Genomic DNA, 18,200 nt, shown 5'->3' with positions numbered 1-18,200 from the left:
AGTTTGCATGTTCTACCTGGGCTTGCATGGGTTTTCCTTGGGTACTCCGGTTTTCCTCCCACATCCCAAAAACATGCAGACTTGGCCATTTGAACACTTTAAATCTCTTTGTGCACTGCGGTTGGCTGGCCACCAATTCGGCGTTTTCCCCGCCTGGAGCCCAAAGTCAGCCGGGATAAGCTCCAGCACCCCCGCGACCCTTATGAGGATAAATTGTACAGAATATGAACATGTTCAATGGGTGCAGTATATTTGAAGTGTTGCACCATATTCCCATTGGAAAATTGATTTATTTTTCAAGAAAGCAACGAATATTGCACTATAATTTAATTAAGGGTTTGACATTTGTATGTTTAAAGAGTGTTCATTTTACAATGCAAATTAGGCCCCAAATACTATATGTGGTGATTCCTCAGGCCTGACGAGTCGAAACTCGAATGCATCGATAAATTCTCAGCGTGTTGTTGCAGCGTCATTGCATTTGAATGAAGTTGAGACTGCACTCAACCAGCAGCCAAGTCAAATCGTTCGCGCCCCCAGTGGACTGAAAGCAGGACAAAAAGAACACGTCGGCACCTAACACCCTGCCCAACATGCCTGTGTTTTCAGGTATGGACTCATCCTTTACACGGATTCGGGAATTTTAAAATCCATGAAACGAGTTCTCATGATCTACCACACTAAGATATCATTAGCATGTTAGCTCATGTGCAGTTAGCGTGCTAACGGCTACAGAACGTCTTCTGCTATTTTGGACGTTAATGGTAGACTACAACTCGAAAGACTAGACTCATCGGTCAACAGTGACCATGTAATTATACTGGATGTGTTATTAAATGTTTGTAGCTGGAATAACTGGCATTTATTGATACTAGTAGTAGCTTGTTCCCGCTAACTCTGCTAGCAGTTTGGCTAAGCAGGTGGCTCTCTGGTACCATTTAAAAGCATGTTGGCTTTAAAACAATCGTGCCGATTGCTGTTTAATTTGGTAATAAATCACAAATCGTGTCCTGCAATATGTTTAACTTGGTGGGACTGGGATTTACTTGGGGGGATATGTCGCTGACTCACGATGGTAGGTGGACAAGCGACAGTGGCGTCGCAAAGTTGTCAAATTTAATATAATAACACTTTTGGCTTGTCTTCCCCTCGTCTAGTCAATGTGAAATGGGGCAAAGAGAAGTTTGATGCCGTGGAGCTCAACACTGAAGAGCCACCAATGGTGTTCAAGGCTCAACTCTTTGCCTTGACAGGAGTGCAGCCTGACAGACAGAAGGTGATGGTGAAGGGAGGTACCCTTAAGGTAAATCACATTTTATTTTGCCAGCAAAAATGTGGATCACAATTGTCTTTTGAGCTAAAATTAATCCTAATCTGTAATCATTATTGTGATAGATTTTATACTTATGACTGTCATGTATTATTCAAAAGTTAGTGTTTTTGTTCAGAGCATCAGAAATAGAAAATGTCTTGTTTTGGGATTTGAATAGTTATTGTAACACAGACAAGGAAAGTGAAGAAATCGGTTGTTTACTTCCGAGAAATTTTTAATCCATGCCTCTTTTACGTTTCAGGATGAAGAGTGGGGTAACATAAAGCTGAAAAATGTGAGTATTTAACCACTTCTAGTAAGACTTCAATGATCTGAGTGAGTGATAAAGATGCATTGAAATATGATGTGTGTACTTAGGGGATGACTTTGTTGATGATGGGATCAGCAGAGGCTCTGCCCGAGGAGCCCGCCGTCAGACCCATGTTTGTCGAAGACATGACCGATGAACAGCTGGCCTCAGCTGTAAGTAAAGCATGGTCAATGTATTTACATTGTAATGTGTATTGACTCTACTTGTCCACATGGTTGTCAGATGGACGTTCCCTGCGGGCTGACCAATCTGGGAAATACCTGCTACATGAATGCTACTGTGCAGTGTCTGCGTTCTGTCCCTGAGCTCAAAAGTGCACTCAGAAAGTCAGTTCCTCATTCTCTCTCTTGGCTACCCATTGACTCCCATTCATTTGACGATGCGTGTCTCCCTCTGCAGGTATTCGGGTGCACTGCGATCTTCTGGGCCCAACTTGTCCTCACAGTACATCACTGCGGGTAGGAAGGATGCACGATCCAATTATTTATTTGATTTACTACCTTTGTGCTGGAATGTGAGCTAAAATGTGCTCTCCTGTTTGTTTCCTCAGCTCTGCGTGACTTGTATGAGACGATGGACAAAACTTCATCCAGTTTGCCTCCCATCATCTTGTTGCAGTTTCTCCACATGGCCTTCCCGCAATTCGCCGAGAAAGGAGATCAGGGTCAATACCTTCAGCAGGTGCGGAAACCGCTCAGAGTAAATCGGCAAGCTTCGTGTCGCTAATTGGTGTGCCAATGTGTTCCCTTCAGGATGCAAATGAATGTTGGCTGCAGATGATGAGAGTTCTTCAGCAGAAGCTGGAGCCACTCGAGGCAGAGACGCCCATGGAGGTCATGCAGTTCTTTATGTACTGCAGACTTGAAGTATTTTTGAAAAATAACCTAATTACTGTTGCGTTTCATTTCAGACCGACTCTGAAAGCGGAGCCGCTTCTGCCTCCGCAAAGAAAAACTTTATCGATCAGTATTTTGGTGTCGAGTTTGAGACGACGTATCCTTGTTTGCTTTTTGAACTGAAATTGCAATTCTTAGCCCAATTTGAGAAAAGGGAAACATTAATCAAAAGTCATTATTGACTGTTATATTTTTGTATCAATGCATTCGAGGCCATTACAATTTGAATTTTTTCTCCTTAAGTCTTGTTCAGCATGAAATGCACAGAGTCTGAGGAGGAGGAGCCAATCAAAGGGAAAGAAAGCCAGCTTCAGTTGAGCTGCTTCATCAATCAGGAAGTCAAGTATCTGGCCACGGGTCTGAGGCTGGTATGTGCTTTTTAATTCAAGTTGTTGAGAAGTGTGCCAATAAACACATTTGCTCATGTATGCAGAGACTTCAGGAAGAAATCACCAAGATGTCTACCACCTTGGACAGAAATGCTCTCTACATTAAATCGGTAAGGAGGCAAAAAGAGACTCCAGCCACTCATCAAATCTATTTTTCTTTAGTTTTGGCAAATTCAAAATAATCCGCCTTCTTATTCATTGGCTGTAGTCCAAGCTGAGCCGCCTCCCCGCCTACCTGACAGTACAGATGGTTCGCTTCTACTACAAGGAAAAAGAGTCTGTAAATGCCAAAGTTCTCAAGGTGGGTCAATATCTCCATTGGCCGCATTCCTCATGTGACCACTGCCTCCCTTCCGTTTCCAGGACGTGAAGTTCCCCCTAATGCTGGATGTCTATGAGCTGTGTACAGCTGAGGTGCAGGAAAGCATGGTGCCCGCCAGGTCAAAGTTCAAGGAGATGGAGGATAAGAAGCTGGAGCAAAAGGTAATATTGTGGCACCCTTGATTCTAGGTTCCCATTAAATAAAATGATGCAATATTATTTTCTTTTGCAGCCCAAACAAGTGACGAAGAAGGAAGGCACACCCAAGGAGGAAAAATACGAACCCTTCTCGTTCCCTGATGGTAAGTTGTGACCAAATGTGGCCATTGAATGATATTTCAATGCCATGCATCTAAATGATTGGATGGTTAGCAGCATCAGTAAAGTGTTTGTATGGTCCATTTTGCAGATATAGGCTCCAACAACAGCGGTTACTATGACCTGCAGGCCGTGCTGACACATCAAGGCCGCTCCAGTTCATCGGGTCACTACGTTGGCTGGGTCAAGAGGAAAGAAGGTAAGAGAGCATAACATTTAAATGCCCATCCACTTCATTGATTTTTGACACGGATGACGTGATAATGTCTCCGCAGACGAGTGGGTGAAGTTTGATGACGACAAAGTGAGTGTGGTGTCACCCGAGGACATCCTGCGGCTGTCAGGCGGCGGCGACTGGCACATTGCGTACGTTCTACTCTACGGACCGCGGCGGCTGGAGATACCGGAAGACGATGCACAGTAACCCAGCGGTGGGACAATGTTGCCATTTCTCCCCCCCAAAAACGCACTGTTTGCATAAGCCGTGCAATAAAACTGGTGTCTTATTGGAACATGTCGAAGAATTTTTGTTTTCCCGTAAGGTGTTTAAATTTCAACCGTTGTGAGCTTCAAAGAGAGAAAAAAAGACTGTTCGATTGCCACGCTGCTAATGTTTTATAAGCGTCAACTGTTTTTTAAGCATTTGTCTTCACTCGCTTGCTTCATGTTTGTTCCTCTTCTGTTCTGCAGCAAGGTGGACAACCTCCTGCTACTAACAATACATCATTATATAGCTGTTTAAATGTTGGGGGAGCAAAATATTGTGTTGATGGGGAAAAATTAGAGGATTTCCAGCTGACAGTGGAAGAAAAGTGACAACCTTAGTGTGCTTATTTCAGCTAAAATATGGTCACCTACACAGTAATATTGAGGTTGTCCACAACTGCTCTAGAACTTCTGCCAAATGTCCATTCTTCCTTTGGAACGTTAAGAGTGATCAGTCCAGCCATGATGGTTTCTTCCAAGTCTTATTATTGCCTACTAAGAAACGGGAAAAAATGCATTCTCTTTGTTTCTACAAGCACATTTTGTGCTTCATCTTCACTCTTGTTCTAAGTTATTGGCTGATAGCTTTCATAAGTGTTGCAAATAAAAAGAGAGTATGCAAATCTGTATCAAAAGTTGTCTTTAATGTGACACTAGGAATTAAAAACTTTCTACCATCTTAGTATGAAAAAAAAAAAAGACCTCAGGGTTTGTTTCAAACCTCGCTGAGCTCATCCGCCATCTTGGCGAAGCCTGCGGCGTTGAGGGCTGCCACCAGACTCTCCACGGTAGCCTGCGTCCCTTCCCGGTCCTGCCAGGTGACCAGCAGAAGCTTGGCCCTGATCTCGGCATCCTCGCTTTCGTTCTCGATCTCGCGCAGCTCGGCCGCACGCATTTCCAAGTGCGAGGCCAGTGACTTCCAGCGGCCTCCCAGCTTGGCCGCGACATCATCCATCTGCTGGTTGCTTACCATCTTGCTTGGCATGCTCGGGCCTGGGTAGGCAAAAGGAAAATAAGTCAAAAAATAAACAGGAAAGGGAAAAGAAAACAGTGAGAAAGGGAAAAATATGGAAAACTACCCTAAAATAGTTTGAAAAAAATAATTTAGGAAAAACAACTCACTGTCATTGCTGTCTTTGAGCAGATTGTCGCCATTTTCGTCGTCGTCCTCCTCGCCCGTCTTTATCTCCTCCGAAGGGATGTCCTTCTGCAACGGCCGGTCAAACGACTCATCACGTCAACGGCCGTTTTCACAAGTCCAGTGAAAGCGGGCGCTTTTCCTTACGGGCAGCTCTTTGGCCAGCTTGCTGACCATGCTGTCCAAGTAGTCAGCCAAGCTGTTAAACTTCTGGTTGGTGGGCTGAAAAAAGTGCGGACTTCTCCTGGAGAGCAGCCTTAATGCTCGCCAGCCGTAATTTGGATTCCGGACAACCCTTTGCGAAAAACAAAAAGAGATGATTACTTTCAATTGTTTTTTTTTTTGTAGGGCTGAGGAGACTTACTTGTACTCTTCCTCTACCATGTTGACCGGGTCGGCCTGCTCGATGGCTTCAGTGAAAAATTCATCCAGCGAGGGCATGAATTCCCTGAATCGGGGGAAAGACCCAAACTGTTTGAAATCCTTGCTCCAAAATAGCCGAGATGGGAGTTTTTACCTGCTGTCAGACTTGCAGGCTTCCATGTTGTCCAGGTTTAGGTTCCACAGACGCGTCAATTCATCACTTGCAAAAAACAACAACCAAAAATACTTAATTTTGCTAAAAACAAGTCATGGATAACAATAATGAGGATACCGACTTTCCCATGAAGATTTTTCTGTCGGGCCCTTTCCCCAAAAAGTCTTCTGGTGCTGCTCGTTTCCTGGTGGGCCGCTTTGGCTTGTCATCGACCGGCCTAGAAAAAAAAAAAATAAAGTGTCAAAATATTACTAATAAAATTTTTTTTTAAAAAAGACTGGAGACGTACCGTTCTTTCACAAAGCTCGAGCAGCCCTCGTTTTTCCAAGCGATCCAGTTTTCTTCAGTGTTGAGGATCCGCTGGTCAGAAGAATGCAACATTGGCATGATTTCTTAAAATGTCATGTTAGCAAAAGTTTTGACTCACTTCCACCATGGTAGCAAACTTGTCGCCATCAGGAGGAATTTCCTTCAGAAGCTGCAGACAAAAGTATACCTTCATTTTGAACTATTTCGCTACCATTGTATGGTGATAAGTTCAAAGTATGAAGAGATGTGAAAATACAAGCAATTGTGGTTGTTTTTTGAATCTTACCTGATAAACCAGCTTTGTGGTTTCCTCAATCCATGCTGTCTGGTCGTCATTTAGCATGCAGCTGGAGCTTCAAGGGGGGTAAATTGAGTTTTTTGGGGGGGAATGTTGAATGAGTGAATAAAGTCTTTGTGACTAATGACTACCTTTTGAATTTGACTTGTCCTTTGAGGTACTGAAAGAGGATCAGATATTGCAGCAGAATGTGGCGGCGGAAGTTGCTGTCGCTCAACTGCAAGTCCATCAACTGCAAAGGTTGCCATGAAAAGAGCAAAAAAACCCAAAATCAATAAAAAATATCATTTAAAGTATTTCTATGATTAAGAGGCAAACTATAGTCTAAACAAGATACTACCAAAATCCCTCCCAAACTAAATAACCTCAAATATATTGGTATATTTCATTTCTATCCTAAATTGTAATGAGTTAAGGCATGGAAAAAATTCAAAATGAATCAATAAGTACTGGTACGACCTTTTCGCTGGTGAGGAATTTGGCAAAGTAAACGTGCTCCCCTCCGGCAGCCCGAAGCTCTTCCAGTTTCCTCTTGGAGGCCTGCATATCGTCCAGTTTGAAGCTCTTGAACACGGCCAACGTCTCGTCCGAGTACTGCCATTAGCACACGGCTGCATTTAACACCCCGCCACGGCGTCCATTGGCGACCCGCGGTACGTACCTTGAGGAAGGTCATCCAGGAGACTTTGTCATAGCACTGCACTGGGTTCCTGAAGTAGTCCTGCAGCGTCCAGAACTTTCTGTAAAGGTTGTAGTCGATGGGGATGGAGCTGAAAATGCACCGGGAACGTGGGTCAGTCTCTTCAGACGCTATGTTGACGGAAGTTGTGGCATACCATGACGCTGGTGCTTCTTCGTCCCCCATCTCTCCTTCCTCCACCTCCATGCCATCTTCCTTTTCTTCCGTGTGCTACCATGGCAACAACAATGACAGTGTCGAGGGGATGCTTCTGGTTACTCAGATGTAAAAAAATAATTTGGGGAAAAAGGCCAACCTTGAGTCCAAAAGTGCTTTCGTCTTCATTTTTGTTGAAAACTGTGACATTGTCCAGGTTGAACTGGCTTTGGAGATTCAGACCTGCAAGCAAGAACAAAAAAAACTAATGACTAGCATGTATAGATATCAATTATCACATTTTCCACACTAAAAGGGTGCATATTGAATGAAGGGCCTGTTGTCAAATGTCTTATTCTGAGAATTATTGGTGCGATTTGAAATTTTTCAGATGCTCTTACCGGATTTTTCCGAGAGTGGGAAAAGACGAGCTAGGAAAAGTTGTATCCGTCCACAGAATACGGTGTTCTGGGACTTGGACAGACGTCGTAGGAGATCTATAAAAATGGAAAATAAGTGAGCGAATTTCACAGTAAAAATGTCAGAAAAATTGAAGAAAAACAATAACTAAAATAGCTTACCATTACACATCCTCAGCAAGTAGTTTTTGCCAGCAGTGTAGAATGAATTCTAGAAATGACAGGAAACATTTCAGACGGAAAAATTGAGAAGCTAAGAACCTTGAGTGGAGTATTATTATTTTTTTTTTTTACCGATTTCCATGTGGAGACGTTCTCCTCCACAAAGGTAAAGATGTTGTCACACTGGTCCAACGGAAGACTGTCCAGCACGTCCCCCAGCAACACGAATGGCGTTGTTGCAGAGCAAATCCCTGCATGGCAGATTCATAATATTAACACTGCTGATGACTACAAATAATCATGTTCATTTCCGAATCAAAAACAAAGCCCACTTTACTTAGACACATGTTTAAATAGGTAAATTTTCAGCAAACTTTGAGAGCCAATCGTCTCAGTTTGGACGTCCATAGATGTCAATAGAAACCAGATGAGTCAAATAGTAAAGCAATAATGTAAGTGAGTGGGTTTACATACCCTCAGTGACTGCATCTATGCTCATGCAGATGAGAGATAGGTAGTCTTCACATTTAGACGCCCGGTTCGTCTGCAGACAATCACAAACACAAGTTCAAAAGAAAGCCCATTTTTAAACAATAAGACAAAATTATAAGTCATAAAAGCTTACGATCTGTTCTCCGAGAACCACCCTAAAAGCCTGGTCCAGTGTGGTCTTCTTTTCGGTCTCACTGCAAGGGGATCAACGCGCTTTTAGCATAAATGATGTGGAGGGTTTCGTTTTTTTCCACAATGTGATCACTTACTTTCCAGGAATGTGATGGAAGGCGTTAATGACGGCTTTGCTGCTTTTGTCGTTCAGTGCTTTCTTTGCGGATTCCTATGAGTTTACCGCAGGAACATTTAAAGTGAGACAACACCAGATTGTTAGCAAAGTTATTAAATAGGTAACGAAAAGGTCATCACGGCTCACGATCTTGCAGATGAAGAAATCGGACGACACAGCACAACATTAACAATGGTTGTTTTCCATAAATAAACACAATTTGACGTTTTTCCCCACCGTGAGCTTGTCTTTAGCCTCGACAAAATCAAACAAGGGAGGCGACATCTTTACACAAGGCAAGCCGGAAAACATGCATACTGATTCCGGGTTCTTCATCATAAAAACAAAGAACCTGTTTATTTTTCGACATGGGATTTAAAATATTTTAATAGCCAAATAAATTACATTTTTTTAAAGAGAGAAAAAAAGAAATACATTTTAAAATATCTGTTAATTCTAAATAGTGTTCTTGGTCATTCGACGTGAGAGAGTGATGCGTTCAATGACATTCCCATAATTACCTTTTTATTTTCTATTGTTTATATTTTTTATAGCATTCAAATTCATGGATTCCTTAATCAAAAAAAGAAAAACTCTTTATTTCAAGCAAATCTCGTGCTGTTTACAGTCCACGCAGCGCCACTTAAAACCTGCTGGCAGCACTGTTGCACATTATATTTAGAGAAACAATCATGCCTAGAAACTTATATGCAAAAGTCTATGATGGTATTATTGGGTGGCTTCCAGCCTCATTCTAAATTCAGGATATACTTTACAAAAAAAAGATGCATTCTTAAGATGCAACACAATGTGAATAAAATTTTTGAAATGTAGAAAATCCTGCTCACGATTAATCTATACTATATTATTCACCAATAGTACGGTAAAACTCCAAAAGCAAGTTTCCACGATTATCAGACATTTTCTAGGGCTTCTTTGGTATCTGTTAAAGTGTCCATGTTAAGAAGGGAACCAAGTTTCGGTCAAGGTTTAAATGGATAAAAGTTGAAATAAAAAAGCCCCTGATAAGACCTGCAACGTGACCTTGTATGATGATGCAATGACCCCAAAATGCCAAGGCCTGAAGACTGCAAACCACGTTTGAACTTTTTCAACAATCTCTTTTGCTACGTCATTACTTACAGGTTCATATAATGAGAGCATCTTTCTCTACAGCCTCTCATTTTCCCTAAGGCCTGGAAATAATCAAGCCCCGCAGCCCCGGGGGCCAAATCATTTGCGGAACGACACTCTCGTACAAAAACGAGCCCGGGACAAACAAAAGAGCATTGTGAACACAAACTGCAAAACAATTTTGGCACACACAATGCTCCCACCAATGGAGCAATTACACAAGGCACCCATAAAACATCACGTGAAGATGTTTTATGTCATATCAGGCTATAGCCATAATGTGCTCACGGTGTGATTTCTAAAGTCCAATGCAGTCTGGTTGGCTCATGAGGATTCAGGTGACAAAAAAAAACATGGCGGAAGAAGAATAAACAATCCTTGGGTCAATTAATTAGACTTTACAGGGTTAACTTGATTTTTTGGGTTTTTTTTGTGTTGTGACAGCCAAAAAAAGAGGAAAACTCTCATTCAGTTAATGGCATAGAAGGAGAAAAGTGTAACAAAAATAACAAGATGCAAAATACTTTTTTTCCCCAATAATTGCTTCTAGTTTGGGAGTAGTTTTCCTTACTGAGGGAGCCAGTAAGCAAAATTTGGACTTGGACACCAAGCTCCTTTACCATTGCGTTGTAAAATGATTCCGAACACTGACTACGACGTTATGTTAATAAATACCTTTGCAGATGTGCGACAGAGCGAGTGCTGCCTCAGGGCTGTGATTGGTGCATAATAAAACACAACAATTTATCGTGTCAATTTCAAAAACCTTGACTGGATTAACCCCCATAGAAAGAACAAAGTGTTGAGAAACTCTTTCAAAGTCATTGGATGTTATTTAATGATTAGCTCAGCAGGTGTGGGATCATCACACAATCATAAACCGTAATAAAGAACACCAAAAAAAGAACGTGGAGGAGATTTATGTGCATCGAGGGAGACGGGATAGCGTCACAACACATATTGGAAAGATTCATCAAAATTGTCTTTTATTTTCGTGTTTATTTTCATCATCAATCATTGTAATCATCATCATGCTGTCAGCAGACGATGAAATAAATTATTCAGTCAAACAAAACAAAGCATCAACAACAAAAAAGCACATTTGCATAATAAGATTGATTTAAAAAAAAAAAACTTTTGACTTCCAATTGTGGTATTTACAAAAATTGCCTGGAGGAATCTTTAAATTGCATTGTTTGCTGATTTAATTCATGAATTGAAAATCACTAATGAAATGTAAGGTAGAAGTATTTGAATATATGGTATTATGTGATTACATACTATACAATAATTTCTTATTTTATTCTATAAATGTTGTTTTGGTTCGTGTTTCAGGCTTCAAACACTTGAAATTTAAATGGTAATTAAAAAAAATATGGCATATTAACACTTTTGTCTTCTGGTTATCAACGTATTAGTCACTTTCTCAATACAAAAGTTCAAATAAGAAATTATTAATATAAATACTTCATTTATATCATAAAAATATTACAAAATATGACTTTTGCAAGCCTATACAAATGCTATGTATGGCAAGAAGTGACTTATAATTTCCCCATTATGAAACAAATTACACATTTGTCTTGGTACATTTTTGTGCAAGGTTGTGACTTTCCATGAGAAATGTTGGTTAAAATGTTACATGTGCTTGAGTGTCCTTGCTTGTTGTCACGCTCAGCAGTGTGTTAATATTCTGCACCATTAAGCAGGACAAGCTATCAGGAGTAAAGTCTTGTTGTCGTGGAAACAGAAGCAACTAAAAGTGCAACATGAATGGATGAAAGCCTTCCTTAGGCTTCTGCTTTTCCGCTGATACTTTTATAGGCCAGCTGTACGTCTTTACATCTTACAGTAAATAATGTAACACTGTTTAAAAAAGTGTCCACAATGCAACTGTGGATTTACAGGATTTTTTTTTGTTCACATTGTTGTGACAAAAAGCGCCTTTTGGAAGGTGAAAAGAAGCATCTGTGTGCTATTGAGAAGCTTTCGGCGTATCTTTTTTTGTCAACTGGAGAACGTTTGATCTTTTATTAGACTCAGAGATTTATTTCTTCAGATTTTTTTTGTCACTTTCTGTGAGTTTCATATATTAATTGTTTTCAAATTTCGGTTGACATCTATGAATGCAAAACTCCCAGATGAGATGAAAACATGCACATTAGAAGCTGGAGAAAAGCCAAAGACTTCCGAGAACTGTCAAAGGACCCCTGCCCATTAACCCCCCCAATCTAGTGGAGCCCCCCATTGCTGTGGCCATGATGCATTCAGGCGAAAACGTGAGCGTAAAACCGAGAAACATCAAAAGCTTTCTGTTCTTCTATTTGATTTGTCAGGAATTTCAAATGTATTAACATCACTATTGTCTCAAACCATGATAAGCCAATGAGTAACCACTAAGGAACCCATTCCTGGACTTAAATTGCTTAGAAAGCCACCACGTGGAACAGAAACTAGTTCCACCAGAACCACTCTTTTCTGACCATGCCAGTGTAAGATCCGAAAGAGTCGCTCGGTCCAACTCCCTTCAATGGCTTTTTTTTTCGAGGGAAAATCCCAATGGGCTTTGTTGTTATGTGCTCACCTACTGACTGGCTATTCTATATTTGGGATTTAGTTTTTAAAGTGGGATTCATTCATTTGAATGGATTCTTGAAAGGGATTTACACATGTGGCATGATGTCATATAAGAACTCGCGCCATTTACAGTAGTGGTTTATTTTAGTGATAGATATTTAATTCATTTGCTCAGTGTCATAAAATATCTAAAAAAAATGAACATCTTGGTCATTGAACTTCTGGTTCATGCCCTGAGTTCAAGTCAATTGAGGAGATAAAAGTCATTTATGTAAGTTTGACCAGGGTTATTAACCTGCTCAAATCATTATGATGTGTTGATTATCACTATTAGTACTCCTAGGACATTTTATCAGTGGAAGATAATGACAAGTCCAAGCCTTTTCATTCTAATTAGAGCCTTAATTGGTATTCAGCGTTGTCATTATATTGTTGTTCAATGAACATTTTTTAAATGGATAATTTCATGAATAATTAATTTTCCCTCACACGCACTATCAGCTATTCATTATACAGAGGGAAAAACAGCAACCCACTTCCCAGAGAATAAACAAAATGTGAATATTCACGCAACAGCTCTGATAAACGGGATCAGAGTGTACAGCTTGCGGAATCAACTTTTAACTGCATCAAATTATTCTCACATCATCCATAAATTACGATAATAAAACCGTGACAGAAAGAGAAACCTCTACATCGCTGTGCGCCGTTGGATGAGGCCACAAAATGTTCCCCAAAATGGGCCCCCTGCTAAAAGGGTTAATCTGGCCATTGATGAATTTGTGTTGCCAACTGGAAATATTCCAGGAACACCCCTCACCATCCACCCACCCTATTTCCACCTCCATCACAATGACAATAACAACTGTTGGAGTCCAAAAACGATGCAGACATATCCTGAGCAATTCCCAGTTCAAATAGATTGGACGTCCTTTGCTCTCAATGGCAGCCAATAAATTAAACACCATCCAAAAACAACAAGGTGAAACATGTTTTATTTTTTCTTACAAAAAAGTGTAATACAATAGAGACAAAAGTGATATAAGCACATACATTTATACAAAAAAATAACGACACAGCATACAGAATACTGATTATGAACATTTCAACACAGGCTGATACATTTGCTGCAACTTTAAAATTGCCAAGTGTGTGTTTACGTGTTCGTGAGCTACGACAAAGACCCTCAACACCTTCCTGATAGAATTCAGCTAAAACAAACAGATGTTTTTTCTTTTCTTTTTACAAGAGCTTATTGACATGCAAGGCCAGCTAGCCGTGTGCCAGGCCGACTATTTGCTGGACATTTCTACAGTGGAGGCTTCGTTGCCACCATTGACTTCGTAGTCACTGGAGGGGCCCCTCACCAGCACCCTCATCCGTCCGGGGAAGTCGTCGAACTTGGGCGATAGGAGGAAGTCGTAAACAAGCGCCGCCGCCACACCTCCGCTCATGGGGCCCACCCAGTATACCTGCAGAGAGTATTTTGGTCAATTGGGATGCTAAAATTGCCAATGTAACCATCAGCAACTTAAAAAACAAACAAAAAAAGTTATTGTTTTGCAGCCATTAAACAAAAAAGATTGTTGGGTGTTTTCCTAATTATTCTATTGTCACTATATGTTGAATACTAGCCACATTAAACACAAGTTATTTAAACATTGAAGCCACAACTATTTATTTATGCAGTAAATCATATTATGTCAATATAACTGATTCACTGATGTGTATTCTTTACATATTATCCCTTGTTAAAATAGATTGGACCCCTGTCAAATGCAGCCAAATAGTTAAGTATACAGTTTTTAACATGTGTTTTCCTTGTTAAAAATTAATTTCGGATTAAACACCTCAAAAGTTGTTAAAAAAAACTACTTTGGTAATCTGAGACCTCTAATTGACAGTTTTAATGTGGCACATGGGAGTTTGATGCATTTCCATTGTGGTTGTTCATATTGTTTAATCATTTAAGAGGAAAGAAAACCAGACCTAAAAATAAAGTGTACCCCAAGTGTACCTCAAGTGTACCCCAAGTGTACCCCAAGTGTACCCCAAGTGTACCCCAAGTGTACCCCAATCTGGACTTGCTATGTGGTTCTCAGTTCTTACGTACCCAGTGGTTGGTGAAGTCATTCATGATCAAAGCTGGACCAAAAGTACGTGCCGGATTGATACCGCAGCCCGTAAAGCTGATCTGGAAAGACCAACATACAGACAAAAAAACCTTAAGCGTCCATTTTGCCAGAAACCGAAGCAAAATCCAAAACAACGGGATCTAAACTCACCGCCGCCAAGTGTCCCAGGGCCACAGAAAGGCCGATAGCCAAGGGCGCTGAGCCGGTGACGTCGCGCCGTCTTTTATCAGTGACGGCGATAACACACAGCACCAGCTGGAAGGTTGCCAACAGTTCGATGCCCACACCCTGACTGGGGGTGAGGCCAGTGCTCAGCTGAAAATAAAAACAACCCAAAAAGCCACTTTAAGGGTTTCTAATGGTCTTAGCAAAGCATGCAGATGACATATCTTGCCATGCCAGCTGCTGATACTATAGCGGGTGCAGAGGCAACAGAACTTTGACCCATTGCATGTTTAGGAACGTAATAAAAGCAAAGCAGAGGAACAAGGACGACGCGAAATGTGAATGGAATGACATTTTTTTCTTTTTCTTTTAAGAATTGCACTATTTGAGATGATTAAATGCTCCATAAATGTTCCATGGCACAGCTTGACTCTCAATTCTCCAAATATTTTTTTCTTTTATTGTACTTTGTCTATTTTCTGATTATGGGACTTTACTTTTGTAAAATCTCCAAGGTAGGAAGAAAAAATGATTTTTCCTCATAAAATATTTTTCCCCCATTAAAATACTGACTGATAATTACAATATTTTGTTTTTAAATTCTAAAATTTTTGTGGTATAATGATTTATATATAATTTGCATATTTTAAGACTCAATTTTGAAGATATTAACTCAGTTTATGCACCAAAAACAGAAAATATTTTGCCTTCGCTTACCATAACTAATTATTTTTCCCTCTAATATTCATACACTATAATGTATGTTGAGCGCCTCTTATTGCATTGCCTGTATTTCCATTGAAAAGACATAACTTTGGTTACTGACCGCATTGAGGCCCAGGACACTTGTGGCGGCGGGTCTCGCGCCATACAGAATGGCACTGGCCAGCGCCGAACCCAGCATCTGCGCCACGATGTACATGAAAGCCCGGAAGACGCTGATTTGGCAGCTGGCGAGCATGCCGAGCGTGACGGCCGGGTTGAGGTGGGCGCCACTGATGTGACCCAGGCTCTGTGCCAGCGTGGCGATGGCCAGCCCGAAGGCCAGCGACACCTTGACCTCCTGACCCGGGTCGCCAGGCTTGCCGATGGCTGCCGCGATGCTGAGGAAGATGAACAGCGTCATGCCCACCAGTTCGGCCAGGACGGCCCTCCAGAACGCCTTGCTCTTGAACTCTCTCATGGCGACGAGCGGCTGCAAAGTGCGAGGCGGGACGGGTGGGTGGGTGTGTTCACTGACAAAAAGCTACTGGCGGTGTATTTAAGGCCTGAGAGCTGATAATGGTCAGTGGGCGGGCTTTGCAAAACTGAAAAGACCCACACTGAATTAATGAGGAATTGAAAAGACCACCTCCGGCCCCCACTCAACCAGTAAACTCCACAACTTGGAAAGAACCTCCTACCTTTTGATAGTGAGCTTTGAACCTTAGAGAAAAGTGGCACACCAAAAAATCTTAAATTATCCTCACGTCTAAGTCCAATTCAGTCTTTTTAGCACAAAGAAAATCAATTGCTTTGAGAGTTTAGACAAAGGCAGTCAGTCATTAACTGCAAGTGTGAGCGCTAATGAATTATTACGTGCTATGTCGGTCAGTGCGAACGGAGCCAAACGAGGTAAAAGAACAACTGTTGAGAAAGAAGCAGTCGCCTGCACCTGGAGACCCTGACCCTGGGACAGGGGAGCAACTACTTGATACCAAAGTCATAAACAGTTTGGTCAACGCACATGTCATCAAATTGATCTGACACGTGTCTGTGTGTGATGACATCTTGAAAAAGTCTTGTCGTTATGACTCACGCTTTGATACATGTTAGATTCTTCCATGATCACAGTTAATTAGTTTGAATTGTTCGGAAATTATCGTTGAATATGGCCCACACAAGAAGCTTGAATTCAACATATACTGTAATATTTGTCACTTGAACATTACATGGAGGCAGTCAATAAAATAATGCATCTCCTTTGTCTTAAGCGTCAAAATCTGACAATATGTTGAGATCAATGTAGTAAATTGTAGGTCATGATTAATCTTGATTTAATTCAGAGTTATGCACCAAATGCACAAATAATAGGGTTGATCTTTATATGTATTGTTGTATAAATGCAAAAATAACTTAATATTTAATTGGCAGGCAACATTTTTAGAAAGCAATTAATCACAGAGCAATTTAACCGAGTTGAAGGATTCATTTAGTAAAAAAAAGTGATCAGAAAAAACACAATATGTGTAGGTAATTCATTAAAAAAAAATCATTGTTTGTTCCCTCTTATTCCAAAAAGGGTCAGAAGCCTAAGAAAATAATGAAAATGAAACATTATTGTCAATTATAGTTAAAAAAAATAAAATCCTTGCTAACTACCACAACAAATTCTTTAAGCTGGACTGGTCTGTGGATGACTTAAGCTTACTATAACTTTTGAAAAGACTCACTATAAGTGACAACTGTGCCTAAAAGAGTTAACACTACCCCTTTATCGATCCTTCATTGATCAGATAAGAAAAACTTCATACTGAATAATAATACCCTTGTGTTGTTTTGCACATTTTTCTGGCCATGTGGCAACGGGTGGGCCAACAGAGCCATGGGTTAAAGGCGGAGGAGCGCCAGGCACTCGGAAAAGCAGCGACCCGCAAAATTGCCTGTGACAGGCGGGGGGACTCATTTTACTAATTGCTCCGATGTGTCCCTTCTACTGAAGAGACCACCGTAAACAAATACTGTATGCTTGTGTGTCTTGGCAGGAAAATGAAATAGAAACAAGTTGTTGGATTGTAGAGGACATATGAGCGAAAATAGCAAAGCAAATTGCCATGTTATTTACTTCTTTAGTGCCATCATGTGGCATTTTAGTGATAAGGAACATGTTGAAGCTACTTGAGGACAAAAGTACTTACTATAGGCAAAGTATTTGTCAATTATTAGCAGATTTTCGCAGTTCCAGACAGGGATTGGAACTACAATTTATGTTCCGTATAAAAATGAGAATACTTCACAAAAGGCAAACTCAAAGGGTTTGGGGTGAAAATCATGTTATTTAAGAAGGATCATTACATGAAAAAAACATTCTGTTTTTAAAGTATTTAGTGGTCAAATACATATTAATAGAAACTAATAATGGTAGCCATATTATTTATGCGAACAATATCAGAATGTTACAACACGTTGATGATAGAACAGAGAAAAAGAAAAGTAATTTATTGCATTCTTTACTTTATTTTCTTCCACAATAATCAATGTGGGACCCGAGTCAGGATAAAGCGGTTCAGAAAATGAGATGAGAATTTACTAAATAAACTAAAATATACATGTTACTGATCATTTTGAATGTGATGCGAATTGAGCACATTTGAACAAAGATGTGCATTTTTTGTTTTTCTGACTACATTCTAACAAATGACTCAGCTTGCTATCACTCCCTGGTGTGAGTCCCCACCATCACCACCTTCCATTACTCCTTTCTATCATTTCTTTCAAATACACAAACCCCTCCACATTCTCAGTTCAAGGTACCATCACTCCAGTGCTGCCCGTCTGCGTAAACTTGACCCGCCAAGGTTTACAAATGAGTCAAGTAAAATGTGTCTGAAATGAGAAACAGGCCAATAACGAACCTACATTACGTTAAGCCATTTTCCCCTCCGAAAGATACTCAC

General features: G+C 40.6%; 3 protein-coding genes across 4 annotated transcripts; 1 reads left to right on the top strand and 2 right to left on the bottom strand.

Moving 5' to 3' along the window:
* Window positions 1-446: 446 nt before the first annotated feature.
* usp14 (ubiquitin specific peptidase 14 (tRNA-guanine transglycosylase)) lies at window positions 447-4,688 on the top strand. The gene is made up of 16 exons (XM_077724723.1): window positions 447-609; window positions 1,158-1,303; window positions 1,575-1,607; window positions 1,691-1,795; window positions 1,866-1,969; window positions 2,043-2,101; window positions 2,194-2,324; window positions 2,396-2,476; window positions 2,554-2,636; window positions 2,793-2,907; window positions 2,973-3,038; window positions 3,137-3,229; window positions 3,292-3,411; window positions 3,482-3,551; window positions 3,659-3,766; window positions 3,843-4,688. Exons 1-16 carry the CDS (start codon window positions 594-596, stop codon window positions 3,989-3,991), a joined length of 1,479 nt encoding a protein of 492 aa, XP_077580849.1. The 5' UTR covers window positions 447-593; the 3' UTR covers window positions 3,992-4,688.
* Window positions 4,677-8,903, bottom strand: thoc1 (THO complex 1). The gene is made up of 21 exons (XM_077724722.1): window positions 8,771-8,903; window positions 8,514-8,587; window positions 8,378-8,438; window positions 8,227-8,296; window positions 7,885-8,003; window positions 7,753-7,801; window positions 7,573-7,668; window positions 7,332-7,414; window positions 7,173-7,246; window positions 6,998-7,106; window positions 6,796-6,930; window positions 6,468-6,568; window positions 6,325-6,391; window positions 6,157-6,207; window positions 6,019-6,089; window positions 5,851-5,946; window positions 5,709-5,774; window positions 5,556-5,639; window positions 5,339-5,486; window positions 5,176-5,260; window positions 4,677-5,046 (listed from the first exon to the last, which is right to left on the bottom strand). Exons 1-21 carry the CDS (start codon window positions 8,870-8,872, stop codon window positions 4,769-4,771), a joined length of 2,019 nt encoding a protein of 672 aa, XP_077580848.1. The 5' UTR covers window positions 8,873-8,903; the 3' UTR covers window positions 4,677-4,768.
* A 4,317-nt stretch (window positions 8,904-13,220) lies between these two features.
* LOC144201798 (aquaporin FA-CHIP-like) lies at window positions 13,221-16,234 on the bottom strand. 2 transcript variants are annotated; one of them, XM_077724578.1, is made up of 5 exons: window positions 15,948-16,234; window positions 15,371-15,739; window positions 14,530-14,694; window positions 14,358-14,438; window positions 13,221-13,716 (listed from the first exon to the last, which is right to left on the bottom strand). In XM_077724578.1, the coding sequence occupies exons 2-5, from the start codon at window positions 15,725-15,727 to the stop codon at window positions 13,537-13,539; spliced, it is 783 nt and encodes a 260-aa protein (XP_077580704.1). In that variant the 5' UTR covers window positions 15,728-15,739; window positions 15,948-16,234; the 3' UTR covers window positions 13,221-13,536. The 2 variants fall into 2 exon arrangements, with proteins under 2 accessions (XP_077580704.1, XP_077580702.1); XM_077724576.1 differs by having other exon boundaries at window positions 15,371-15,851; window positions 15,948-16,233.
* Window positions 16,235-18,200: the final 1,966 nt, after the last annotated feature.

Source organism: Stigmatopora nigra, chromosome 9 (genome assembly GCF_051989575.1).
Source record: "Stigmatopora nigra isolate UIUO_SnigA chromosome 9, RoL_Snig_1.1, whole genome shotgun sequence".
Taxonomy (NCBI): domain Eukaryota; kingdom Metazoa; phylum Chordata; class Actinopteri; order Syngnathiformes; family Syngnathidae; genus Stigmatopora; species Stigmatopora nigra.
This window is presented reverse-complemented; position numbering and strand designations above follow the sequence as displayed.